General features: G+C 45.9%; 1 protein-coding gene and 1 non-coding gene across 4 annotated transcripts in view; both read left to right on the top strand.

Moving 5' to 3' along the window:
* Window positions 1-21,814, top strand: part of NR2E1 (nuclear receptor subfamily 2 group E member 1) — a 118,093-nt gene extending 96,279 nt beyond the window's left edge. For 2 of the 3 annotated variants that reach the window (XM_043439640.1, XM_043439641.1), the window contains exons 4-11: window positions 5,523-5,668; window positions 8,908-8,995; window positions 10,708-10,943; window positions 12,195-12,341; window positions 14,415-14,511; window positions 14,899-15,048; window positions 16,137-16,242; window positions 20,289-21,814. In XM_043439640.1, the coding sequence (XP_043295575.1) occupies window positions 5,523-5,668; window positions 8,908-8,995; window positions 10,708-10,943; window positions 12,195-12,341; window positions 14,415-14,511; window positions 14,899-15,048; window positions 16,137-16,242; window positions 20,289-20,451 (1,133 nt within the window). In that variant the 3' untranslated portion in view covers window positions 20,452-21,814. Of the gene's footprint in view, window positions 1-69; window positions 817-5,522; window positions 5,669-8,907; window positions 8,996-10,707; window positions 10,944-12,194; window positions 12,342-14,414; window positions 14,512-14,898; window positions 15,049-16,136; window positions 16,243-20,288 lie in introns of those variants that run through there. The other variant, XM_043439642.1, reaches the window with a different exon arrangement.
* A 3,428-nt stretch (window positions 21,815-25,242) lies between these two features.
* On the top strand, window positions 25,243-25,314 carry TRNAE-UUC. Its single transcript has one exon. It is a non-coding gene; the product is annotated as a tRNA-Glu (tRNA).
* The last annotated feature ends 718 nt before the right edge of the window (window positions 25,315-26,032 follow it).

Consider the following 26,032-nt stretch of genomic DNA (forward strand, 5'->3'; position numbering starts at 1 on the left):
TTGGGGGAAAAGCTAAGTGGGCCAGGGACGCCCTATTCCCCTCCCCGCGGCTGCCTGTCAGAGCGCTCCTGGATATTACGGGGGACCCAGTCCGCAGCGACAGGCATAAAGTCACGGGGTAATGAACTTCGGGGACCCTCTGGCGCTGCGTGCTCGGCTCTCCCCGGATACCGGGAGCTGGCCGCCTTTTCCCTCGGAAGACTTCCCAGCAATCTAGTTTTCCCACTCCGCGCTCGGATTTGGGCAGCGCGGAGCCCATCTGCCTGAGACTGCGGTTGTGCGTTTCCCTTCTTTCCGTAAAAGAGCAGCGGTCTGTAGAGATCTGCCCACACTCTGCATATGCCTAACATAGAGGGAGAAATTGAAGACTGAGAGACAGGAACGGTGAAAGAGAGGGGTTTTGCCCTTTTTGCTCCGTAGAAAGACCATTTTCGTGTCTCCATCTCTGTTCTTCAGTACCCCCTCTCTTGCCTGTCCTTCCTTCTCCCTCGATCTGCCTGTCCGTCTATCCATTTGTCCGTACATGCGTGTGTTCATACCAAGCAACATTCCCAGCGGCTGCGGTTTTGCAAGAGACGGGAAGAAACTTAAGGATGCTTAAATTTCCACTGTGGAACGAATTCTGAGCGCCCAGAGAGCAGCGCAGCGCGCAACCGACACCCACCTGTCCGGCCCCGGAGCCTCCCAGGCTGGAGGGCGGCTGGAGAGCGGCGGCGCCCGGCGGCGAAGCGGGCGTTGCCGGCCGGGACTCGGGCAGCGCCCACCAACCGCTCCGCCCCGGGACCGCCAGCATGAGCAAGCCGGCCGGATCAACAAGTGGGTACCTATCGGGCCGCAGCGGGGCTCCGGCGCGCAGGCTGGGACGGGCGGGCGGGGTGGCCGGGAAAGTCCAGCCCGGCTCTCCGAGGCTCCGAGCCCGGGAGAGGGATTCCAGCGGTGTGTGCGCTTTGGCCCAGCTCCCTCTATACTGAGTCAGTGCCTTTCGTGGTGAGGGATGAACAATTTCGTTACCTCTGCATTGCTTGACACCCCTCTTCCCCACTTCTCTCTGGTATGGTGGGAAGGTTGCGACCCAGGCAGCCCACCAGTCCCTCGCGAGTTGCCTCCACTTAGCCGCCAGGTGGGAAGTGGGGGGGTGGGGAGAGTCGCCGGGGGCGGGAACTAGGCCGCAGCCCCAGGCGGCAGCACAATAACACGCTCGCTCAAAACTCCGAGCTCCAGAGCGCAAAAGCAACTCTGCGCAAAGAGGATTTTGAATGGAATGCTTTGCACCCCGTTTCTAGCTATTTCAAATAATCCTGTAAATTGGGAAGGAGAAACCATTTAAAAGTCACATTTTCCTTAATCCTAAATCCGCGTAGGTCATAACTGGGGAATTTAAAGTATGGCGAACCTCCCTAGCAAGGCGAGGACCAAATCCCTAATCCCAAGGACTTTTCGAGCGGGAGCTCGGCAGAGGCAGGAGAGTGCGGCCTGTTCCCTTCGCGCGCTTCTCTCCTTCCTTAAACTTGCTTAGCTGGAGGCTCTCCCTTGGGACACCAAGTCGCCGCTGATCTCTAACCGCCCCTAGACGCTCAAGTGCAGGGCTGAGTGTATGTACAAGGGTTTTTGCGTGCAACGTGTTTGCGGAACCCAAGAATGCGCAGGACAGAGCAGGCGCTGGGCCGGCGCGGCCGCAATGCTGGATCTCTGGGGAGGCATTTCAGTTCCCGCCATCCGGTGGCCCGGGGCTGCGGTTTCCAGGGTCCCACGGCTGAAGGTGGCCGCCGCCGAAGTCCCCACATCCCGAAGTGCTCCCGCCGCCGTTGTTTTCGCTTATAGCATTTATGGCGCTTGTGATTTCCTCAAACACTCCCTCCCCTCACTCTCCCTTATTGTCCCGTGTCTTTGAAAGTTGGGAGAGTCCGAGATACTTCTGAGGACTGATAATGAAGTCCCACTTGAGTGGGATGCAATTCCTCCCCGCCCTCCCAAGAAGTGAGTTGTGTTTTCACTTTGTCCGTTTGTTTTGGTTTTGGGCGCTGCCATTTTAAAAATTAAAGTGAACGTGAACAAAAAGAAAAAAAATGAGAAATGTTTGGAACTAAGGCAGAGAGAGGAGAGAAGGGATCTTAGATGCCGGGGTAATCAGAGCCGACCCCAACGGAGGACTGGCGTTTCCAGTTTGCCTTGGGCCTACCTGACCCTGGCTGTTCGAATCTCTGAGAAAGGAGGCGAACTCGCATATTTTTTTGTGGCCCATGTTCTGGCGTGTGACTGTCCTTCCCAGGAGGCTCAGGAGGAAAGCTTTCCTGGTGCATTCTGAGCCTCCATTGCAAAAACCGAAGCCGACAGTCCTAGGCAGGCCTCGGTGTGCTTGCTTGCCCTGTGACAGGCCCTTGCCTCTTTCCCTGGAAGTAAGGCACCTCGCTCACTTAAGGTGCAGGGTCGCCGGGGTTGAGGGGCCTTGAAAAGTAAGGCCTCGAAAGTGAGAGAAGGGGCGGGCGCGAACTGGGTTCGCTGGGTTCCGCGCCTGCGTGCAGCAGATGGCCTAGGACGCAGGCGGACCCTTCGGACTTTTAGGGGAAAAGGCAGAGGGCCACTAGGGAAACTTTGGAGTTTTCCAGCTTCCCAAGAGCCTAAGTTGGGCCTCCTAAACCTCGAGGCCGACACTGGTCCGGACGTCTCCGCAGAGGTTTCTCAGGGCCGCAGGACAGCAGCCCCCGCCCGCGGCGCCGCGGCATGCAGGCCTTCTCCAGACCGGTGGCGGCAGCCGGACCGAGGCTTGCAGCCCTCAAGCCCCGGGAGCGAGGAGGTCGGCGCGCAGCGGGCGAGGTCAGACCCGAGCCGGGCTGCTAGGTCTGCAACCCCAGCCTCGCTCGGATTCGCACAGCTGGAGAGCAGAGCGATGTCACCCGGGAGCCCCGCCTGGGTGGTAACAAGACCCCGGCCAGTCACCCCTGCAGCCCAGACTAACTTCTTTCAACAGCCTCTGATGGTAATTACAGTAATCGAAGCTGCCATATATCTTTAGGCAATTATGACACACAAAAAGCCCCGAGGGGACCCCCTGGCGAGGGAAGTTAAGAACGGTTTTCCAGCCTCAGGAAACTCCCGCCTGCCTCACGTCGGAGCTCGCTCGACTTGCTAAATGAGAGGAGCTTTGCAACGGGGTCAACCAGCTTGTCTCGTGACCCAAGTCACCTTAACGTGGCTGGGTGGCGGAGTCTGAGGCGCACACCCGCTCTGCCTCGGAATTTGCGCGTCCTCCCTCCTGTGCTCCGCCCCAGACGGGTGTGCCGGCTTCTAGTGTGCCCCGGGAGCCGCGGCCCGGAGGTCTGTGCAGGGACCGGGCCGGCCTCGCGCGCCGGCTGGCCCCGGGGGCCGAGGAGCGAGGAGCCCCGCGCCCGGAGGCCGAAGGTATGGCCCACACCTCTGGTCTGTCCCCCACCCCATCGGGCTTCTCCAGAGATGCCTGTCCCTGGCCTCGTTTCTGGATAGGAAGCAGAAAAGAGAACCCTCACCACTGCTCGTCCCTCGCGCTTATCCTGGCATCATCAAAAGTGCCACCAGGAAGAGGAGGATAGAGGGGATGACAAGATGACTGGACCCCCAAATACGGACCCCAGCTCAGCCAGAGGGAGCGTGTTGTGCAGAGGAGTATGGTTGCAAAACATGGAAACCAAGTTTACTGCTTTCCAGAATGAGGGCGGCTGCTGGGCGGCTGTTGAGGTCCCTTGGGCGCAGTGACAGGCCCGAAGGGGTGAAGGATAAGACCCGAGGTGACCTCCCCTGGCTCTCTCCAACTCCCTCCTCGCCCCCGCCCCCAGCACAACCTCTCCTCCCACCATGTGGGAGAGGGGGCGCCGAGGCGGTGGTCGCCGCGCCGCGCGCCTCCCCCGCCGGCCTTTGTCGCCATCCGAATTCCCATGCTACTCTTTTTGACGGGTCACTGGTGGCTCTATAGGCAGGTGCTATGGCGGCGTTGTAATTGCCCGGGCCGAGCCTGGTGGTTACCAAACCCCCCTCCCCAACCCTGCCGCCCGCGTTCTCCCCGCCCCCACCCCCTGCAGCTCCTTCGAGGCCGCGCTCGGAGGTGCTCGCCCACTGGACGCCTGGGAATCCACTAGCATGTTTCCACCCTGAGGCCTCGGGTCTTCCCCGCACTGCACCCACGCTTCCCTTACTCCCCTTGCCCAGTTGTCCTCACCCTCGCCTCCCATCACCCCAGTGGTCCCCAACTCGAGTGCTGCCGGTACCAGCTGCCAGCTTCACCCAGACCAAGCCAGAGGCCTCCCGGGCCCAGGCTAGAGGCTTTTGAAGTGGTGGCAAAGGGAAAATTAAATGTAAAGAAGTTGATTATTAAGTAGTATTGTTGACTGTCACCACCATCATTATCAGAGTATTAATTAAGTTAACCTTTTATTTACTACTTTTGTTTGAGGGAGGAAAGATTTCTAAGGCTCTGTGAACCGCTTCAGTCTTGCTGGACCCTTGAGTCCTATAGAAATATAGTCCCTTTCCTTCTGAGTTTTTGAATTTTACCCTCTCCGAAACAGTTCTCAGGGCTCCGCGGTCACCCCAGGCTTGAGGGGATTCCAAGGAGATTTCCCTTGAGTCAAGCGACTGTCAAGGCCACTGGGGTTGGAGGGCAGTCAAGAGAAACCCGTCAGATGGCTTTTAAAAATCAGACTCAGACAGCGGTGAAAAACTGGGAGTAAGGGACCCCACGCAGGATGTAGTGTGAGGAGATAGGACTTCAAGTAGGAAAACCCTGGGGAGTGGAGGGGGTGCTGTCCCACCCTAACTTGCCAGGAAATCAACATACTTACAACACTCTCCCCCTACTTGCCTAGCTCGGTGCTACTTTGAGGAGAAAAAAAAAAAAATTTTCCTGAAAGAAATTGTCAAAAGCGATCCATCAAGCATTATTTTAAATAGGTAAAGTGAAAGTTGGGCAATTACCACTACCCTTATTATCATTAATAATCCTAGTATTAGCATTACAATAATAATCCTAATAATAACCACCGCCCGGCAGCTCAGTGAAACCTCGATTGCCTTCCAGCTGCCATCCCCGGTTCCAGCCGTGTTTGTTTTTCTTCTTTTCCCTTTTACATTTCAAGTTTGTCTCCTCGCGCGCTCACTAACAACTTTCTCTGTTAAATGCAAGAGCAAGGGAGGGAGGCGGCCAAACTTTCCGCGGAGCAGAAAGGCAGCAGCGGGCCGCGCTGCCGCCCCGGCCTGCTGTAATCTTTTATTCCAAAATGGGTCTCGGCGATTAGAGGAGACCCAAATACATGTAGCGGTGCATGAATAATGCTCATTGTAGGAAACTGACACTTGCTCAAGGAAAAAAAGTTTGGCTATAAAATCACTTCATTATTTGCTTTTACCGCAGCTTCGGTGCTAATCCCTTCGGAGGTCAGATTGCTTAGCATCTCTCTCCCTCTCCCCTTTCCTCCTCCTTCTCCGCCCTCCTCTCTCTCTCACCCCTTCCACACACACACCCCACCCCTTCCTTGTCTTTCCTGCGATTTCAGGCCGTATTTTAGATATTCCCTGTAAAGTGTGTGGCGACAGAAGCTCGGGGAAACACTACGGGGTCTACGCCTGCGACGGCTGCTCGGGGTTTTTCAAACGAAGTATCCGAAGGAATAGGACGTATGTCTGCAAATCTGGAAACCAGGTACCTTAGCAGGGCTGCGCTGCCCGGCTCCCCTCCGCCACCTCCCCTTCCTTTGTTTGTGCCAAGGCCTCCTCTGAGTTTCCAAACTGCTAGGGAGAGACCAGGCCCTGACCACTCCTGTCCTCTCCCCTCCTTCCTGCCTCAACTCTCAGTGGCGCTTTTGCTTGGGAAAGGTGTGAAGAGGTAAGGGAAGAGAGCTGAGTTTGAAGGAGGAAAGCTGAAATCCCAGTGCCTCTTTATGTCCTCTCCCAATCCCCTACCCTGCCCTTTTTAAAAAAATCCTCTGATAGGTTTCTACACTGGATAAGGCCCGTACTCTGACTATAAAGCCAACCCAGGGGATCTAAGGAAATTTAGACTCTAAACCACAAGTGCAGGCAGGTGGAAGGGCTGTTTTATGTTGCCTGCCACCCCACCGCCATTTTTAGCAGTGCCCAAGCTCAATGCTGTGACCTGGGTCTCAGGGCAGAAGTGAATTGCACAGGGCATCTCAGTCAGGGTTGAAATGTGAAGTGAGTATTGGCCACTTGGGACAGACAGGATGTGCTGAATGAAGAACTGTGCCCTTTCAGTTTCAGAGAAGCAGGGCTTCTTGGCAGTGGGCAGTGGGCCTTCAACACCCTCGTGAATTTAGTTGAGCCTTGTCAGAAAAGGACAGAGTGAGCAAGAAGAGAAGGTGCCCAAGGAAGGAGTAACTGGCAGCCTTTTCATGGTTCCCATATCTTCTCTTCCTCTCTGCTTAGAAGGGGTGCCCGATTGATTATGTTTTGGTCTTGAGCAGGAACTGTCTCAAAGAGACGTAAAAGTAGGGGCATGGGCTAAGTGTGAGCTAAAACTCCCAGAAAGAGTGAGCAGACCCCTCCCCCGACTCAGTTTCCAGCTCAGAAGATCAGCCCTTTGGTCCCACATTTTTTTGGCCTTCTCCTTGGCCAGGCATACAGATCCTAAGTATAGAATGACCATCTCCACTCCCAGGAAGATCCTGGAGAGTGCAGGGGTCAGAAGTCATCCTTTGGTACCAAAATGGTAAAAACATTTTCACTAATTAGTATATATATTAATGTCTATGATATACTTACACATATATTGCTTGCTGCTAGTGAATTATTTATCTTTTTCTGAATCTATGTCTGCTCATGCCAAGTTCTGATAGATTTGGATTATCAACAGAAACAAGAACAAGAAGATACTGCATTGGGATAAGTTATTTTGAACTCTCCAGCCCTATTACCTGTTTAATTGAGTTCATAACTCTGTATCAGTTTCTGTGTCACCATTTGAACATCATGTTATATATACCCAGGACTGTAGCCCAGTAGCTCCACAGGAATATGGGATTACTGTGGGTCATCAGATTTGAGCAGGCCTCTACTTTATCTTTTATGCAACGCACAGAATCGGGGAATCAAAATCTCAGATGTTATGCTTGATATTTTCAAAGGGGTTGGCTGTCAACTCAAACATATTGATGTCAGTCCAAGTGCTTGTAAAGGAGTGATAATAGACTCATCAGGCATGGTGGTCCTCTTCTTGCACAGAGAATAAATGGCCCAAACCGAGGTATGCATCTTTCTCTCAGGCTCCAGATATTTATATACAGTATATCTGATTTGAAGGCACTCTTAAGAACTAATGTAAGCTTCTACTTTGCATTAGTATGTTTATCAGAATACTAGAAGGATAACATTTGAGGATAGACATATGATGGCATTTAATTACATTGAGCTATTTAAACTTCTTTACATTGAGCTATTACACTAGCCAGCAAAGATGCCCAGAAGAATTCAGTTAGGAAAAAAAAAGTTATTTCTGTTTTTTATTCTAAGATTAGGTAAATAGCATTACAATTCATCATTAACAGTAATGAGAATGTTTAGAAATTGTTATGAACTTCTGCTCTACCTTTATTTTGAATAAATCAACATATTTCAAACCAGAGGGGTATGATCTCATAAAACTGTGGTTTGAGTGTGTAATTTTTTCCTAAGGGGTATTTCAGAAAAATATGCTTACTCCAAATTCAGAGTATATGAATTTTGAGGTTATGGAACAAAATAAAAATATATTTATTTTATTATCTTTCTTCCCACTGTAAATGTAACAGTAGCACATAATAAAAACAGAGAGCACCAAAACTTCTTATGTATTTACTGTGTATAAAATACACGTGTAGATATGACTCTTTATGTATCTATATATATGTTCCCTCAGTAACAACACCTAACACTAAATAAATTTCATTAGAAATTTTCTCTGTACTTTCCTCTTTTAATGGCCAGTATTTTTCCAGAAAATTGCACTGGATAAAACCTTTATTTTCTCATGCGTCTCAGATAAATATTTCTGAGGCAGCAGTTACCTCTATTTTTTCAGTTATCATGCTAATGTTCTCAGTCCATATTATCATTTTTTCAGACAGTCCATCACATTATCTTTCAGGTCATATTTACATTGTGGACGTTTCTAGAATTTGTCCAGGCCTTGGGCTCGTCCCTTCCCACCCTCACATCTGTAAGCCTTGCCCTCCTAACCACTGTGGCTTCTGCCTCACCTTCCAGGAATGGCTGTGTTTCTGTGAATCTGGGCTGAGGGTAGTCCTTAAAACAACTCTCAACCTGCTGGTTATAAGGATGGCTTCGAACACGAAGACAAGAGAGGAAACAGGAGAGTGGAGAATAATGAAATATTTATCTGACAGATAAATGGACTTACCCAGAGAGTGACAGAAAGAGGTAGACTCAAGAGCTGAAAACGGAAAGAATAGTTCACGGGAGGGGGATGTGGCAGGGATCCGGGCAGGCAAGCCGGCTCGGTAACTGAGCTCTGAAGCCTCCCTCCACCCGGGCAGGTCGCTGTCTTCGGTCCTGAAAAGTCTCGCCCCTGCTCCACCACCACTGCGCCTGGCGAAGTTCCCCCTCGTGAGCTCCTCCCCGCTCGGCGGGGTCTGGCAGTCCAGTCGCTCTGACCCTTCACCTGCTTGGAGCAGGACTTTCCTTCTTGTCTGCTTTCATAGGGTCAGGGATTGGTTTTGTTGAAGTAGCTCTGAGAATCCTAGCCCTTTCTCCCCCTGGCCCTGCTGGTGCCCAAGGCCCTCGAGTTTTGCGGACCCAGGCTTGCCACTTTGCGGTCTGTGGTGGAGTTGGTACTCAGCCTCCATGCGTTTTCCTCCACCCAGCGCCGGCTTCTAGTCCCCACTCTAAAGGCCTTGGGGGCCGCTGACCACCTGCACTCTGTTCCAGGGAGGCTGCCCAGTGGACAAGACTCACAGAAACCAGTGCAGGGCGTGTCGGCTGAAGAAGTGTTTGGAAGTCAACATGAACAAAGATGGTAATCTACTTATTCTAGTTCATCTTATGTTGATTGAGTAGTAAGTAAATTATGTGTACAGAAAATAATGGCACTCCAATGCATGTAAATCATCTGAGCATTTCTTTCCAGACTCTGGGAATTGGCCTCGGGCTTTAGTCATCTCCCGGCTTGAGTCCCAGCCCCACCCCACTGAACTCTCCAGGGTAAGGCCCATGCCTTCGTGGGGCCCTTGCACCTCACAACCATCCCCACGAGGCCAGCGTTCCTGAGGCCCCCACTCTGCTGGGGACACACGTGACGTTTCCGATCTCCCATCCAGATTCCTCTTCTCACCTCTCCTGGCATCCCTTTTGTGGCCAGTCTTAAGCCTGTTAGCCTCCCACAGGGTCTTGCTGTCTGGATGTCTCTGATAGAGAATATCCTGTGGACTAGGAGACTGGTTGAAGGAGGAAGGGCAGAGACATGAACAGGCAGAATGTCTAGCCCTTGTTTGTAGACTCACCAAGATCACAAAATCAGGACGGCTGTTGTGGTGATCTGGGCTTCTCTCAGTCCTGAAGAAAGGGGCAGTAGTGGCAAGGTAACCCTAGTGGGTGCTTCGGACACCCAGCTCCCAGAAGGCTCAGCAAGAACTAGCTCGTCAGGATGCTTCTTGGACTTAGAGAGCAATCCAAGGGCGTGGCCGGCGGTGGCCTGGCCAGGGTGTCCCAGGCCGGGAAGCGGGCGGGAGTCGTGGCCAGGAGGGAGGAATGGAGCCTTAGGACTGGGTGCAGAGTGGGCTTTGCCGGGAAGGAAGCCTGGGTGGGGTGGCATCCGCGTGAGGTACATACAGCTCCCACTGGGGGAAGTTACTTACTCCGCGGCGCAGGAAGCAGGAGGGAGCGTCCAACCTGTTGAACTTGTGTATTGACAAGTTGTCAAGCTCGTGGAGCGGAAGATTGCCCTGAATTAATTTGTTTGTTTAAACTGTTGGTGGTAATTGTCACATCTCCCTTGCCTTCCTCCAGCATATTCTGAGAGGGCTTTCCCTCGTCCCATCCCCCGGCGGGCCGGGCTCGGGTTCTTTTCTCCCGGCCCGACGAGGCCCAGAGGTATTTCCAAGTAGGGCGGGGGATGGAGGTGGGGCGGAGTGGGCTTCCGGCTGATTGAAGAAAGTCTGTGCAGAGACGCTCTGTGTGCAGACGCGCGCTCAGTGGCTCAATCCTGTCTTACTCTTTGCGACGCCATGGATTGACTATAGTCCTGCCAGGCTCCTCTATCCATGGGATCTCCCAGGCAAGAATACTGGAGTGGGTTGCCATTTCCTCCTCCAGGGAATCTTCCCGGCCCAGGGATCTAACGCTAGTCTCCTGCAATGCTCCCTCTGCACTCGATTGCGGTCGAGACCTAGCCACTCCTGTCCAGAGGATCTCTGGTCTCCCTGCAACCCGCCTGGGAGCGGAGGAGCCCTGAACAGACAAAACGCACGTAGTCTTGCCTGAGACTCGGGCATTAGTGTGACACTTTGGGCAGGGATGCTCTTCTCGGCTTCAGCTTCCTTATGCAAACAGTGTAAGGGTTAGACGGTCTCAGAGCGCCCTCCCACCCTCACATTCCTTCTCCCCGCTTCTCTTCACCTCCTGGGTTCCCTTGCCTGCCTAGACGCGCAGGTTGGCCAGAGAGCGCGGCAGCGTCTGTGTGATGACCACGTCTCTGATCTCGGGCGCGCTCTGGTCTGTGTGTCTCTGCAGCCGTGCAGCACGAGCGGGGCCCTCGGACGTCCACTATCCGCAAGCAGGTGGCCCTCTACTTCCGTGGACACAAGGAAGAGAACGGAGCGGCCGCGCACTTCCCCTCTGCCGCACTGCCCGCGCCTGCATTCTTCACCGCGGTCACGCAGCTGGATCCGCACGGCCTGGAGCTGGCCGCAGTGTCTGCCACCCCGGAGCGCCAGACACTTGTGAGCCTGGCTCAGCCCACGCCCAAGGTCAGTGGCCTTGCTGGGCCCGAGGCCGTTCAGAGTGGAGGGCAGAGAGGGGCACGCCCGTTCTTTCTCAGCTGGGATAGCTCAAGCAACACTTAGGGAGAGAGACCTGGCGGGGCCCTCCGTGCTTGGCCGAGCCCTGCGGGGAGCCCTCTATGGCCCACTCTCCCCTGTTGAGCTGAGGTTCTCAAGCTTCAGTGTGTGGTCAAGCCACTCTCTGAGCTGACTACAACTGTGGACTTCTAGGCCCATCCTCCTTACAGCAAATTTGAGGTGGAGCCCAGGAACCTGCACCTTTAGAAAACACTTCTAGTGTGAAAGCCTGTCTGAACTAAGAGGGCAGCCTAAAGTGTTCCTGAAGGACAGAGGAGCAGAGTTGTTTTTAGAAGAAAGAAGTTGCATGCAGCTGGCAGAAGAGCACCTTGAATTGCAACTGCAGGAATCTAATCTCTTGGACAAAGGTCCTTAATGCAAGAGAGAAATGTGGAGTTCACCCTGTTAGGACAGTATGAAGAACCTGGCTTCATTTCCCACTCCACTTCTGAATCACATGAATATACACAAGGACTGAGCCTCTACTAGCAGGGCCACAGCCAGAACCACCTCAAAAGGTGTCCCTAGGGACTACCTTCCAGCCTTCCAGCTGGTACCTACACAGAGCCCCCACTCCAGGCCAAGAAGGCCTCCAGATCTCCCCCAGACAAGGGCCAGCTGCAGCCCCACACTGCAGGGAAGCCAAACACCTGGGTGCATGCACAATATTTAATATTGCTTTCTTACCCTTGATGTGTATAATAAGCTTGGGAAAGTAGTGTTATGAATATGTTGTCAGTTATGAATGGGAATGCTCTGTGAATGATTAAGATGTCTAATTGAAATATTTCCATAATATACTAATCCTTTCTAAAAATACTCATATGCATATTTGTGTTTGGGATGCCTATTAATTTATACTTTTTTCCCACTTCTATTTTTATTTACTCAAGTGCAAGCTCTTGTCTAAATTGGGAGACAGGCCTGGCACTTGGCTCAGCCTGAGAAAAATTTGCTGCAGAGGATAGAATAGCCACATGCCCCTCTTGATGGAAAAGGCCGCCAAAGAGTGGAATGAGCCTCTCCCAATAATTATTATTTCCCAGACTCTGTAGATGTTCCTGCCTCCTTCCTTGGTTAATTAGAAAACTTTAACAGTGGCTCTTCTTGCAGAGCTGTTGTTTCCTTACTCCCTGATTTTTCTCTTTCTTCCCCACCCAGTATCCCCATGAAGTGAATGGGACCCCAATGTATCTCTATGAAGTGGCCACAGAGTCAGTGTGTGAATCGGCTGCCAGACTTCTATTTATGAGCATCAAGTGGGCTAAGAGTGTGCCAGCTTTCTCCACGCTATCTTTGCAAGACCAGGTAGGACCAAGAGGGCACTGAGCTCTTGGGGGAAGAGGGTTGGGAGAGAAGTAACAGTCGTCAGGCTTATGAAACTAAGTGCTACTTGGATAAATCACCAGAGCCAGTCATCCATTCCTAACAGCAGTGAGAAAATGATTTTTCTTAGCTTTTTGCTATGGCTTCAAAATATCTAGCTATGGAATCCTTACTAAGAAGTGTAATTGTGTTATTTCAGGAAAGTTGGATATGATCTGCAAGAAACAAATATACAAGATCATTTTCTTTTTTAGTTTATTGGAACATCAAATTTAATCACAAATTTTAAAAATCATAAATCTTAATGATTTTTTAAATTGTTAATAAAGCAATGTTTTCTTTAAGAACACTGGAACTGAGAGAAATAGAAGGTGATGAGAGTATTCCCTGGTCAGATTTTGAGATCTAGTCTCATTTTATATTTGCCGCTTTTATTTTTCATTGTGATGCTCACAGTTTTGGCCACTGATGTATCAGCATGAAGGACTAAAAGGTGTGTTGCACAGTTCCCTTGATTCTTTAAATGCTTTTAGACATTTTGTGAATTAATAGGTCTGGTGCATAATCCTGTGATTGTAAATGACAGTAAGACGGAGAAAAAAAAAGTATGTGCTATTAAAATTGTGTCATACCAAAACTCAGAAGTTTTATTGTTAGGAATATCATAAATGGCCTCTGCCATAATTTTTCTATCCTTAAGGGAAAGAAAGAAAATGAAGTATTCACAAAAATTGGCTGTTACCAGTATATTCATGGAAATTAATGACAAATTTCCCAAAAGGCTAATAAGTAGTTCCAAAAGCAAAGGATTTGTTTCTTTAATTCATTTTATACCTAATTAAAGCATAATAGTGCCCCTTAATATGAAGTACATTTCCTACAGAGAGACCTGGCAATGTGCTCAAAACATTTAATCTTCTAGCATGGGATATTCTTTCTTTTGTGGCCTGGACTTTCAGACATGGTTAGAATTAGACATTGTTTACCTTGCATTTTGAAAGTATTATTTTCTGTACTTAATGCAATAAAGCTGAAAATAAAGCATTTTGAAAATTAAACCCTTTGGTCTAATTGTGATTTTGGTTACAAGCCTTCACAATTCAGCCCTTAGCACTCAGAAGGAAATCCTCTCACATAAATCATCCAGGATTACTGGTTTTTGAGAGATTTTTCAAAAACAGATTTTTCAAGATGGTTAGTTTTTATATTTGTCCAGATTTGCTTGTAGACTCTGACCATTTGCTCTGTGTGTGTGTGTGTGTGTGTGTAAGTTGGCTATTTTTTCTCAAAACAAGTATTTGTAGACTCCTTAATCCAAACAAAATTTACTTACTATCTGCCACTTAGCCCTTCAGTGGAAACCCTTCAACAAGCAAACTGCAGTGAAGTGGAATCCAGTATATTAATTTAGAAAAGGAGCCAGATTTTTATTTTAAATATTCAGTAGCACATTTCAATAGAATGAAAATGACAAGCACCTTGATGCTGTCCACTTATGAGTCTCAGAAAAATCAGGCAGTGAGATGAGGTAAACTCAGCAAAACCCAATTAACATAATTACACCCTGATTTCCCTGCATGCCTCTTGGGAATTAGTGATCGCTCTCCCAGCCCAGCCCCCTCAACCCTCCATGAAGATGGGGGCCCACATCAGCACGTTTAGTCTGGAATCCTCAACCCTGATAATATCAACATTTTCTATGAGGGGAATCTGCCTGCTGACCTGTTGTTAGCATTTCACAGGGCCTGGGTCATCCATGAAGCTTCTAGGTAGTCAGGAACAAATGGATGCAAGGACGAGAAGGGTAAACCCTTTTCCAAGGGAAGCAAAATTGGGGGGATTGGAATGACTGATCCTCAAGTGCATGTGCAAGTATAGACACCTTTTAAAAAAGGAAAATATGAGAAAATAAGGGAAAGCTAAAATATTCAGAGGAAAAACTACCAGGACAGGCATTTAAAACACTTTTAAAAATGATAGAAATTTACATATTGAAATTGTTTATAAATTTATAAATTACACACTATATTATATTATACATCTATTGTATGACAGCTGATGCTTTTGGAAGATGCTTGGAGAGAACTGTTTGTTCTAGGAATAGCACAATGGGCCATTCCGGTTGATGCTAACACTCTACTGGCTGTATCTGGTAAGAATTGCACAATTTAATGACTTTGTTGTAGAAATTACCATAAAAATACATTACTGAAAAAAGAACAACATGTAAAGAATAACAAATTCCTGCTGAACAATAGAGTATACCTGTCATTTATAAATCTATATTTAAATGCAAATAATGTTGTTTTGTTGTATTCATGACTGCTTGCATTGTTATTTAAATGCAAATTACTGTGTTTGTTATTATCCAAGAGAAGATTTTATATTAACTTTCATACAATATAGCCAGTTTACATAGAATCAGATATCTTAGAGTGACAATTGAATAGATATTGATATGCAGGATTTTGTCAAAAATCAATATTAAATCATGAAAATGCCTTCATGTTAGAGCATTTATTGCATATTTTTATTCTAGGCATGAATGGTGACAACACAGATTCCCAGAAGCTGAACAAGATCATATCTGAAATACAGGCTTTACAAGAGGTGGTGGCTCGATTTAGACAGCTCCGGTTAGATGCTACTGAATTTGCCTGTCTAAAATGCATCGTCACTTTCAAAGCTGGTAAGCAGATACAAACTGCTGTCTCTTCTTCCAGTTTTGCCATCTCACTAACTCAGTTCAGTTCAGTCACTCAGTTGTGTCCGACCACTTGCGACCCCATGGACTGCAGCACACCAGGCCTCCCTGTCCATTACCAATTCCCAGAGCTCACTGAAACTCATGTCAGTTGAGTCGGTGATGCTATCCAACCATCTTATCCCCTGTCGTCCCCTTCTTCTCCCATCTTCAATCTTTCCCAGCATCAGGGTCTTTTCCAGTGCGTTAGTTCTTCACATCAGGTGGCCAAAGTATTAGAGTTTCAGCTTTAGCATTAGTCCTTCCAATGAATATTCAGGACTGATTTCTTTTAGGATGGACTAGTTGGATCTTCTTGCAGTCCATGAGACTCTCAAGAGTCTTCTCCAACACCACAGTTCAAAAGCATCTTCTTCTGTGCTCAGCTTTCTTTATAGTCCAAGTCTCACATCTATACATGACTGCTGGAAAAACCATTGCTTTGACTAGACAGACCTTTGTTGGCAAAGTAATGTCTCTGCTTTTTAATATGCCATCTAGTTTGGTCATAACTTTTCTTCCAAGTTGTAAGCGTCTTTTAATTTCATGACTGTAGTCACCATCTGCAGTGATTTTGGAGCCCCCCCAAATAAAGTCTGACACTGTTTCCACTGTTTCCCCGTCTATTTGCCATGAAGTGATGGGACCAAATGCCATGATCTTAGTTTTCTGAATGTTGAGTTTTAAGCCAGCTTTTTCACTCTCCTCTTTCACTTTCATCAAGAAGCTCTTTAGTTCTTTGCTTTCTGCCATAAGGGTGGTATCATCTGCATATCTGAGGTTATTGATATTTCTCCTGGCAATCTTGATTGAAGCTTGTGCTTCATCCAGTCCAGGGCTTCTCATGATGTACTCACTCTCAGCCGCCTTCAAGTCCAAAAGAGAGGTGATGGCTTTCAAGAGAGCTAATACTCTTAGTCTGATTCCATTGGACCTGCATGTTCTTCTGCTTGTTGACCATCCACTTCCAGAGAGTGCTTTCCCCATCTGCATTCCTGTGCTGCTTCTCACAATTTCCTCGTCTTCATTTCTAGTTCCTACACACAGTGGTTCTGAACTGAGAAGTTTCCGGAATGCTGCCGCCATCGCAGCTCTTCAAGACGAGGCTCAGCTAACTCTCAACAGCTACATCCATACCAGGTGACCCTTGTTTGCCTTGAACATGTACCTAAGAAAATTGTTTCCATTGTGAATGTGTGAGCAGGCAGTAAAAAGCCAGTTCAAACACTGCGACTAATTATCCTGCTGCAAAACCAGTAAATTTAGTTAGAATCTATGTCCTCATCTATTTCTAAGGGTAGGGGAGAGAAGCAAATCAAATTAGGTTATCAAAGTGAAAGCACTGCTAGATACCTCACTCTTGTCCCAGATGAACAAGTTGATCCATCAGTATAGCTGAATACATCTAGGTGAATGCGTATCACCTATCAACTATCTGTAGAAACTCTCAGTCACTAGGGTTCTGGCAGTGCTCCTCCTGGCCCACCAAACAGGCAAATCCATCACAAGATCTGTAGACCTTCTGTTTCCATTTTCATATGAAAAAAGCAAGGCTTTTTAAAGAGCAGTGGAACCTTGCTAGCTTCCTAAGTTAGGACTGCTGTAGATCTGAGGTTAGAATACAGTTGCTTTTTTATTCTCTAGATTGATCTTGAAGGGAAGCCCATGGAAACCTGTCTCTATCATCTCAGCATAACCCACAGACACTCTGTTGGGAGTAACTATCTCAAATGGGTAGAGGGCATTAATACTTTCAGTACTAAAGGGGATCAGAGAAACCCTGAGTCACCTGTATTCATTTGGGATGATACCACTTGTGCAAACATCACCTTCTTTCTTTATAAATCCTCTTTTGAATACTAATAAGTAAAACTGTTCCCTGTCCCAGAGTCATTGAAGGTCACGTTCAGAGCTCGTATTCCTGAAAGCTTTAGGGTTCACAGCAGATCTTTAGTAGCTGACAGCAGCCAGTATCTATTGAGTGCTTACCATGTACCTTACAACACAGCATGTTGCGATTTTCCCTGAAAGTAGAGGGAGTATATAAACAAATAAATTTGTAAAATGTGTGTTTAAAAACAACAACAACAACTGTTCCCTGTCCATGGAATATCACTGAAACTGTGATGTGCGATAGTGCATGTATATGTTTTTCCAAACTAAAGTCCCATGGCTTTTAAATTTAAAATCCACATTAAATTTTAGAATGTATATAGTAAGCACTTAAGACTTGCTCAGAATTATAAAATGGAGCAGTACATAATTTGGGCACTTTTCCCCCCAGGTTAAAAACTAACTTGTATAACATAACTGACCTCTGACAGAGTCTTTAAGGTATAAAGAACATCACACTGAAAGAATATGATACTAGGTATTGATCCAGCCCTTGCTGAGTACTCACTTTGTGTAGGGTGGCTCGTGAGCACTGTGGGACACAAGAAAGGACTGCCCATTATCACTGCAGGAAGTAGGCAGAAGTGTTCATCAGACCAGGGAAGAGAAGAAGCGAAGTGGGGAGTGAGAGAGATGAATTCTAGTTGGGTGGAGTGGGAAAAAAAAAAATCTGGAAAGTCTGGTGGGTAGAGAAGACATGTGAATGGTCCTTGGATTCCAGCAGGGGAGAAGGTGACCAACAGGAGCCAGAGAAAGGGCTGGTAGAGGTGCCAGGGGAGGTGCCAGAGAGGGAGTAAGGAGAGTCTGAGAGAACCTGACACTTCGAGAGCTGCTTTTAGGACGACTTGAGAGAGTTAAGGGCTTCCCAGATGGTACTAGTGGCAAGGAACCTGCCTGCCAATTCAGGAGATGTAACAGAAGTAGGTTTGATCCCTGGGTTGGGAAGACCCCCTGGTGGAGGGTGTGGCAGTCCGCTCCAGTATACTTGCCTAGAGAATCCCATGACAGAGGAGCCTGGGGGGCTATAGTCAGTCTGTAGAGTTGCACAGAGTCAGAAGCGACTGAGAGCATTAAACCACAAATTAACAGAAGTCTATTTTGGAGAAATGACAAGTATACTACTTCTCCCTTACCCTCAAAACAAAGGAATTATTAAGGGAAGGAACGTATCTACTTTGACATGAGCTTTGTATTTCATGATATCAGCTATAGCTATAATTTAATATTAATGTCTAGAGTCATAAATGTGACAAAACTAACTATACCTTCTTAGCTCCTTCAAGTCAGTGAATATTCTCCTCTAGCACTTTCCTGTCTAGAAGAATCTGAAATCTAAATGAAAAGTTAATGTTACAAACTGAGCTAATTGTGCATTAATTGTTAAACCTGCAAACTGACCTAACTGTTACAGCCCTGTAAGTGATTTCTCTAATTATCTAGGACATAAGGAGAGGGCTAGAAATTGGCATTTCACACAAACTATATATGACTATGTGTAATAATCATATATAGTAATGAACAGTTTAGTTACATGTAATAAACTATATAACTGACAGTCAGATACATGGATCTGTGACAGACACAGAACAGTTACACCTGAAACAAGAAAACTTCCAGTTATGTATGCTGATAGATGGAGTCAGGGGCCTAGATATTCTACAAAATAATTTTGAGCAGCCAGAGAGCCTCTTTCTTTCTTTCTCTCTCTGTCTCTGTCTCTCTCACACACACACATGGTTGTTGTTTCTGGGTAGTACAGTACTCCACATATAATAAACACTTAATTTGTGTTGACTGACTAACCAGCCCCTTCCTAATTAGAGGATAAAAGAAGTGGGTGAGTAGGTGAGTGGATAATCTCCTCACGGAAAATCAAGAGTTAATTGTCTATGACGTCTCCAAAAGCCATCCTTTCTGTCATTATTTCCCAGTGTTTCCCCACTGGGGGACACGTCAGCAGGTTGAGTGGTTGCTGCAGGCACGATGGGGGCTTGTCTAGGCCACCACTACTTCCCACCCACTGCAGGGGCTTCTCTCTGCCTGCCTGGGAAAGGAAACAGAGTTGTTGAAGAGAGTAAGTGGCCAAGGAGAAAGGGGAACATGGGTCTTCCTCTACTTTCCAGGAAACACAGGAGATGCTTTCAGCAAAGAGAGCAAATGCGATATATGTGTTGTTGTTTTTTTTCTCTCCTGTGGGCAGGCTCCACCATGCCCATTCCACATTATTAAATGTGGTCTGGCTGGGCAGTGAAAGAGCCAAATGAGATCCTCAGAGGCCCAGAATGAATTGTCAGCCTAGGATCAGGTTGAAGAGAGGGACTCTCTGGTGCTCAAAACTTAGAGACAAGCATGAAAGTTGTCCCCCTGGTCCCTGCACCGTGGAGTTATTGGGCATTTAAATTCAATGTTCGGTTACCTAACTCCTGTGTAGGATATGCTATCTGTCAGTTTCTAGCACTTGTGGCCATGAGTTGAACCTGGCTGAGTCACAGATAAGTGTCTCTAAAGTTCAGTCTTTTGGGTGGTTTGTGTCAGTGGAGGGAGCCCTCCTATATTGATAACCTGATTCTAAGCTATAGACTGAAGAAGCATCAGAGCTGCAGTGAGGAGGTGGCTTATAGGCATCTAAAAGCAGCAGAAGATTGAACTTGCATATCTGAGTACAGATATATGTTGGACATCAAGAGAGGAAATTGTTCAGCAATTTCTCACATCTTTAATTATATGCCAATTTCATTGACGTGAAAGTTGGGTGTCAATGCCATGCAACAGAGCTTAGTCTTTAATTTGCAGTGTAATAAAGATGGAATTATTCCTGAGAGTGACTAAGTATAGTGCCTGAATAATAATTTGGATAATTGGTTGGAAAAGGAATCCATTTCATTTGAGGGAAATAGCCTGGTGAAGGAGTCTTGAGAATCAGAAAATGTGGGTGTTGTCACTAGTTTTTTCATCAGTACTAGTGGTTGGTGTCTACACTAGCAACCTTAAGTTTATTATTTGGTCTAAATTGAGTACCGTATTTCTTAAAATGATTTTTTTTTCCAAATAAAATGCAACCCCTGTGCTAATGATGAGACTGTCACCACGTGCTTTTGGCAGTGTCATTATGTTCTCTGTGCCTATTATTCCACCTGCCGAATAGGGACAGTACCGCCGGGATAGGACCCTGTAGTATGTCATTAGAGAGGCTCAGTCAGGAAGTTATGCTGAAGATGATGTGTGTTCAAGGACAGATATTAAGCCTGTTCATGATGGATCTTACCTTGCTTTCATGGCTTCTCCTATTCCAGATACCCCACTCAACCTTGTCGCTTTGGAAAACTCCTGTTACTTTTGCCAGCTTTACGTTCTATTAGCCCATCAACCATAGAGGAAGTGTTTTTCAAAAAAACCATCGGCAATGTGCCAATTACAAGACTGCTTTCAGATATGTACAAATCCAGTGATATCTAAGCTCTCCGAGTCCCCAGTTTTCAGGATGGGACAGTATCTGATGAACTTCTACCCATGGAGAACAAACCTCAACTAACAAACCCTTCAGGAAGCATAAACCTGGGAATGTGTAGCCTTCAGAAAAGAAATGTCAATTGACACGAAACGATTCCAGTAGCTCTGACCTGCTGCCTCACCCAGGGTAGGGCAGCCTGGAAGGAACGGGGTATAGAAGGATCGCCTGAGCAGAGAGGACTCCCTGCTGCCATGCCCTGGGAGGGGGCCGAATTTGGGGTTGCCACAGGCCATGCCATTCTGCCTCTTACCTGGAAGATCAGGCTGAACTACCAATAGCTGAAACATAAGTAGAACTTTCTTTTCCCTTTTAGCATATAAAGTTGGGTAACCAAATATAGCTCTGTGTATAACATCATACAGCAGCCTTCAGAACTATTTTATGTTGAAGAATTTATTTTAAAAATAATGGTTAGGTTTTAAATCAGAAGTTTTATCAGAAGTTTCCCTTCTATTGTACTGCATCATAAAGTGGCCTTCAGAACTGAATTAATATGTGAAGGGTAGCTTATGCTGTGAGATTTGCTTTTTCTCTATCTTTTTCCTTTCTCTTTCTTGCCTCCTCCTCCTTCCCCTTCCCTTCTCTCTCCCCTTCCTTCTCCCCTTCCTCCTCCTCCTCCTCCTCTTTCTCAGTACCTTAGGCCAGGCAACCTTGTCAAAGGAATTGGTGGACGAAAATGAGATTCTTACCACGACTTCAGGTTGGATAACATCTCAAAATTAGAAGAGCTTTACTAAAAGAACCCAAGTCGCGGGAGGAAGAATAAAAACAGCAAAGCCAAGTAAAGTGGAGATGAATGATGGAGTGAGGCAGACTGCTGTCCCATTAACACAGCGCTGAAATCAACGGCAGTGGGGTCCAAACTCATGTTTCAGCGAGTCGCACCAGATAGCAAATGAACAGGGACATGAGACCAGAAGGAATTTCAAGGTGATGGATGCTGAAAGGCTTCTTGATCCATTGCTAACAGCTTGAGACTCTTCAATGCCTTTCAGAAAACTGGTTTCTAGTAAAGCTTTGAATGCCTGCACATGCACACACACACACTTCGTCCTACACTGTAAGCTGCTCCTTTGGTATGAATCTCTACTTATGGAAGTGTAGAAACAAACATTTTAAAATAGCTGCTGTACTTTTCACATTTTGATTTATTAGGTACTAGCACTGAGGAAAAATATTCAGCACTTGGACTATTATAGGATGAGTAAAACTTTCCTTGTACAAAGTGGAATTAACTGATTTGTGAAGTTAAAAGGTTGTACTCATTGTATTTACAAAGAATAAAAAATATATTGAATTTAAATGAACTCTGCCTGGTTTCTTAGCCTCCATCCCTGGCCAGTCCTCATCCACTAGAGGCAAGGTAGCAGTGGCAGCTGGTGTAAAAACTGAAGCTCAGAGCACTGCAGCCTGAAGAACTGAACCACAAAGGCAATTTCCTTTTTACAGTGAATCCCATTTGTAAAACGATGAATAAAGAAATAAAACATAAGATTCCATTCTCTGCCGCTCTCAAATGTAATTGCATCTGTTAGAAAAATTGCTGTGTGAGGAAGAAAGAGGCCGATTAACAGAGTCTTCATTCACTTACTCCTCGGTCTCTAACTCTCTTGCCAACATTTCAGTCCTGACCAGGAACTAAAGAATTATTTAATGATAAAAAAAGATAAAGTGTGAAGAACCATATTGGTGAGTAAGACGTGCAAGGAGCAGTAGAAAGTAAGTTGAGATGTTCCCAGCAAATCTCAGGGCACTGGTCCCACAGCCAGAAGCCAGTGATGGAAATCAGAGGTGCTGAAGACCACAGGCACTTTGGGTTCCTCCTAGGCAACATCTCCACCAAGAGTCCGGAGCAGAGATACTTGCATCTCTTGATTAAACTGGCTTGGTAGATAGCATGTGTGGAAGTTCAGTCAGCCATCCACTCCTATTCCACTGATTCCACTGAGAAAGAGAAGTTCCTCTTAAAGGAAAGCAAGATACTAAAAAACGTGTACAAGAATGTTCTTTTCAATATTGTAGAGAATAGACACATTGCAGTAAATACAGATGATGTTACAATAGATAAAGTGAATGGACTAGAGCTGATGTATAACATGGGCAAATCTGGAATATGATGTTGGGAGTGGTGGTATGTGAATCCCGGAGGATAAAAAGATTGGTTTTTATATAAAGTTTTGCAACCTACAGAACAATACTCCACCATGTTTATAGATATACAAATGTATAGCATATGTTAAAAACAAACATGAGTATGGTAAAAACTAACTATGATAGTGGTTACCTTTGGGAATGGTGGGATTGGTGAAGGGTATCAGGAGGACCCTCCCTCAAATGTTTCTGAAATGGTCTATTTCGTAAGACAAAAGAGACTTGGAAACAAATATAAGATCAATGACAAGATGTGGTAAAGAATAGCAATGGATTCAAGGCTGTCCATCCACGTATTAGTCAATTTTCACTTCAATAATGCTGAATTACTTCCAACAACAAACCTGTGTTTCTTGTTCATGGGACTGCTGGGCTGGGCACCTGGCTACAGTTTGGATGCAAATGGGATCCAGGGTTTCTTCATTCTGGACTAGCATCTTCTCTAGAGCAAGTTATTTGTGTGGCAGAGTGCGAAAGTGCAAGGGGCTGAGCCAAACCATGCAAACACATTTAAAGCTGCTGCTCCCATCACATGCATTCACATTCCACAGGCCAAAGCCAAACACAAACACATGGCCAAACCCAGCCTCACAGGGGCTGGGAATGTATGCTTCCCATGGAAGAGGAGGGACTCACTGGCCTGTAATAAAAGCTATTGCAGTCCTAATCTGCTTTAATTCTATTTGAAATATTCTCAGCAAAGTTAAAAGGGAGTAAGTTTCCTGTAACATGTCACAAAATACTGATTTCTCAATGGAATTGCCTTTTTTGGGGGCATCTCTGCCATTACATAGAAGAATCAAACTTGGCTGTTATAAATCAACTATAGTTTAAAAGCAAAACAAAACCCTCGCTTTCAATATTTGACAAAGCCCAGAGTTAAAAATCCAGTAGCAATGTCTTCTGGGATTTTGGAATCTCTGCTGTATGCAGGCTGGATACTTTAAGAACCTCACTGCTTGCTTGGATTTTAAGGCAGACATTCTCTAGGGCTGGTATTGTGGGGGAGGTTCCACAGTTGTCTTGGAATATACAAATTCCAGATATGCAGTTTCAATATATGCAATTTGAATATACAAGCAACAGAAGATGAACCTAGTCAAGTGATGACAGCAGTCAAAGAACAGTCTTCAGTGCTTCTCCTTTCACAAATTTTTTTTCTAAATCTAGGAGGGTCATCTTAAAGTAGTATTTGCTTACAATGACAATTAGATACGGAGTCTCACATTTGTGTTTGAATTACTTTTAGTTGTTTTTTGATTCTGGGAAACAGAGAGAATGGAGGATGTTTAGAAACTGAATTGAGATTCCCAGTTTACCACTTACAGTTCAAGGTTTCAGTACAATTTAGGAGCACAAGAACTGAACCCACTGGCTAGAGACCAGCATGGGGGTTGCTGTCTTTAATCATTTATATAAAAATAGAAAGCTTCTGTGGAGATTGTTTTGTAATGTAAAGAAATATCAAATCACTGTGTTGTGCACCTGTGTCTGACATAGTGTTGCAGCTCGATTATATCTCAGTTTAAAAAAAAAAGGACATAAAATCACAGTATTCTAATAGGTTGTATAGTGAACACTATTCACATTGTTATAATGATACAAATGCTAATTATTGGTATAATTAAAAGTATGATAAAATTTTGGGGAGAAGATGAGGGAGGAGTGGTGGAGGTACTAAATCTTCATCTCATAATATTTATAAATTTAAAAATTGCTTTTTTCTTTTTATTTATGAGATGATAGATGTTAACTAAACCTACTGTGGTAATCATTTCATAGTACATGTAAATCAAACCATCATGCTGTGCAACTTAAACTTATAAGTGACGTATGTCAGTTATTTCTAAATATAACTTTTCTGCAAGTTTCTTGTGTATGTGTGACTCTCTCTCCTGATGGTACATATGGCTCTACCTCATTCGTGTTACCATCTGCCTAGTATTTCATTGTATGGACTATAGTTTACCCAACAAATTCCTTACTGGTAGACTTGGGTTGCTTGCAGTTTTTTTTTACTGTCATAAATTAAACTACAAAGTGCCATCCTTCTATGTACACTTCCGTGAACTTGTGGGGTTTTTCTGTAGGATAAATTCTTAGAAGTGGTATTTCTGGGTCAAAAAGATTGTATGCATTTTTAATTTTGATACATACAACCAAATGGCTCTCCAAAAGGGTTGCATCAATTTGCACTCCTGCCAAGAGGGTGTGAGAGAGCCCATTGCATTGCTCAGAATTTAAAAGTGCTTAATCAGACACAGGCTTGATGAACACTTCAGAAGCTGTTAGAAAAATACAGAGAATACATATGTTTCAATTATGAATATGCCTCTGCTAGTGGACTGATGAAGTAGGTTTCACTTTGCACCCGTGGTTAGAGCTTGGTTCCCTAAATTTTGCAGTCCAGGCCACTTATATGATCTTTTGACAGTACCCATATCATGATGAAGGCTGAGAGACATTGGATAAATGAAAATATAGAAAGAACTTGACAGACACTTTCTGGTGCTAAGAAGCTTCTCTAAGACTTTCAAATCATTCATTTTACAATAACATTTTCTATAATTGCTTACAGAGGGAGATCCCTGATGGTCTAGTGGTTAGGATTCTGGGTTTTCACTACAGTGGCCTGGGTTCAATCCCTGGTCAGGGAACTAAGATTGTGCAAAAAAGAGAAAAAGAAAAAAAAAATCATTTATGGAAACTGAAGAATAATAATAACTCTCTTTGAGTAGTTCCAGAACCTTTATGACACATGGCTTAATTTTTTTTTAATGTAGTCTGTATTTTAAATCACAATTTTAGATTTTTGAAGCTCATTTTGGAACATGAAGTGATTTTTTTTTCCCCCTCTGAATACTTCTGACTTGCATATAAACCATCAGGGAGGGTGGTCAGCGTTTTCTACCACTGCTGAGCTGGACTTGTCAGCAATGTGCAGAGGACATTCTCTCCAGTGGTGAAACCAGGATGTTGCCACATAGCCTAGGCATCTTTCTGACGTACCAAAGTGTTGCAATATTCTGCTGGGAAATTGTGAGTAGGGTCAAGTACCGAGGAAGCCAAAGTCATAGGTTTGATCCTCAAGGAGTCAGCCTAAGTCTGTCTGTGGCCCTAGTATCTCTAAAATCCTTCAATGGTTATGTTTCAGGATGCTGAGCAAGTGGCGGTGGAGGCCTGGGGTCCTCCACTGTGAAGGCTGGAGAACAGCTCCCAGCTCTTGTCCCACAAGTGTTATCCAGGGCATCTTCGCACTAACCCAGCCATGAGCCTGGAAGAAGGAGTGCTGGCCAGGGTGAGGAGACCTGGGTTCTAGTTATGACCAGTGTGATCTCAGGCAAGTCAGTTAACCTCTCTGCACATCAGTGTTTT

This window comes from Cervus canadensis, chromosome 20 (assembly GCF_019320065.1).
Source record: "Cervus canadensis isolate Bull #8, Minnesota chromosome 20, ASM1932006v1, whole genome shotgun sequence".
Lineage (NCBI taxonomy): Eukaryota > Metazoa > Chordata > Mammalia > Artiodactyla > Cervidae > Cervus > Cervus canadensis.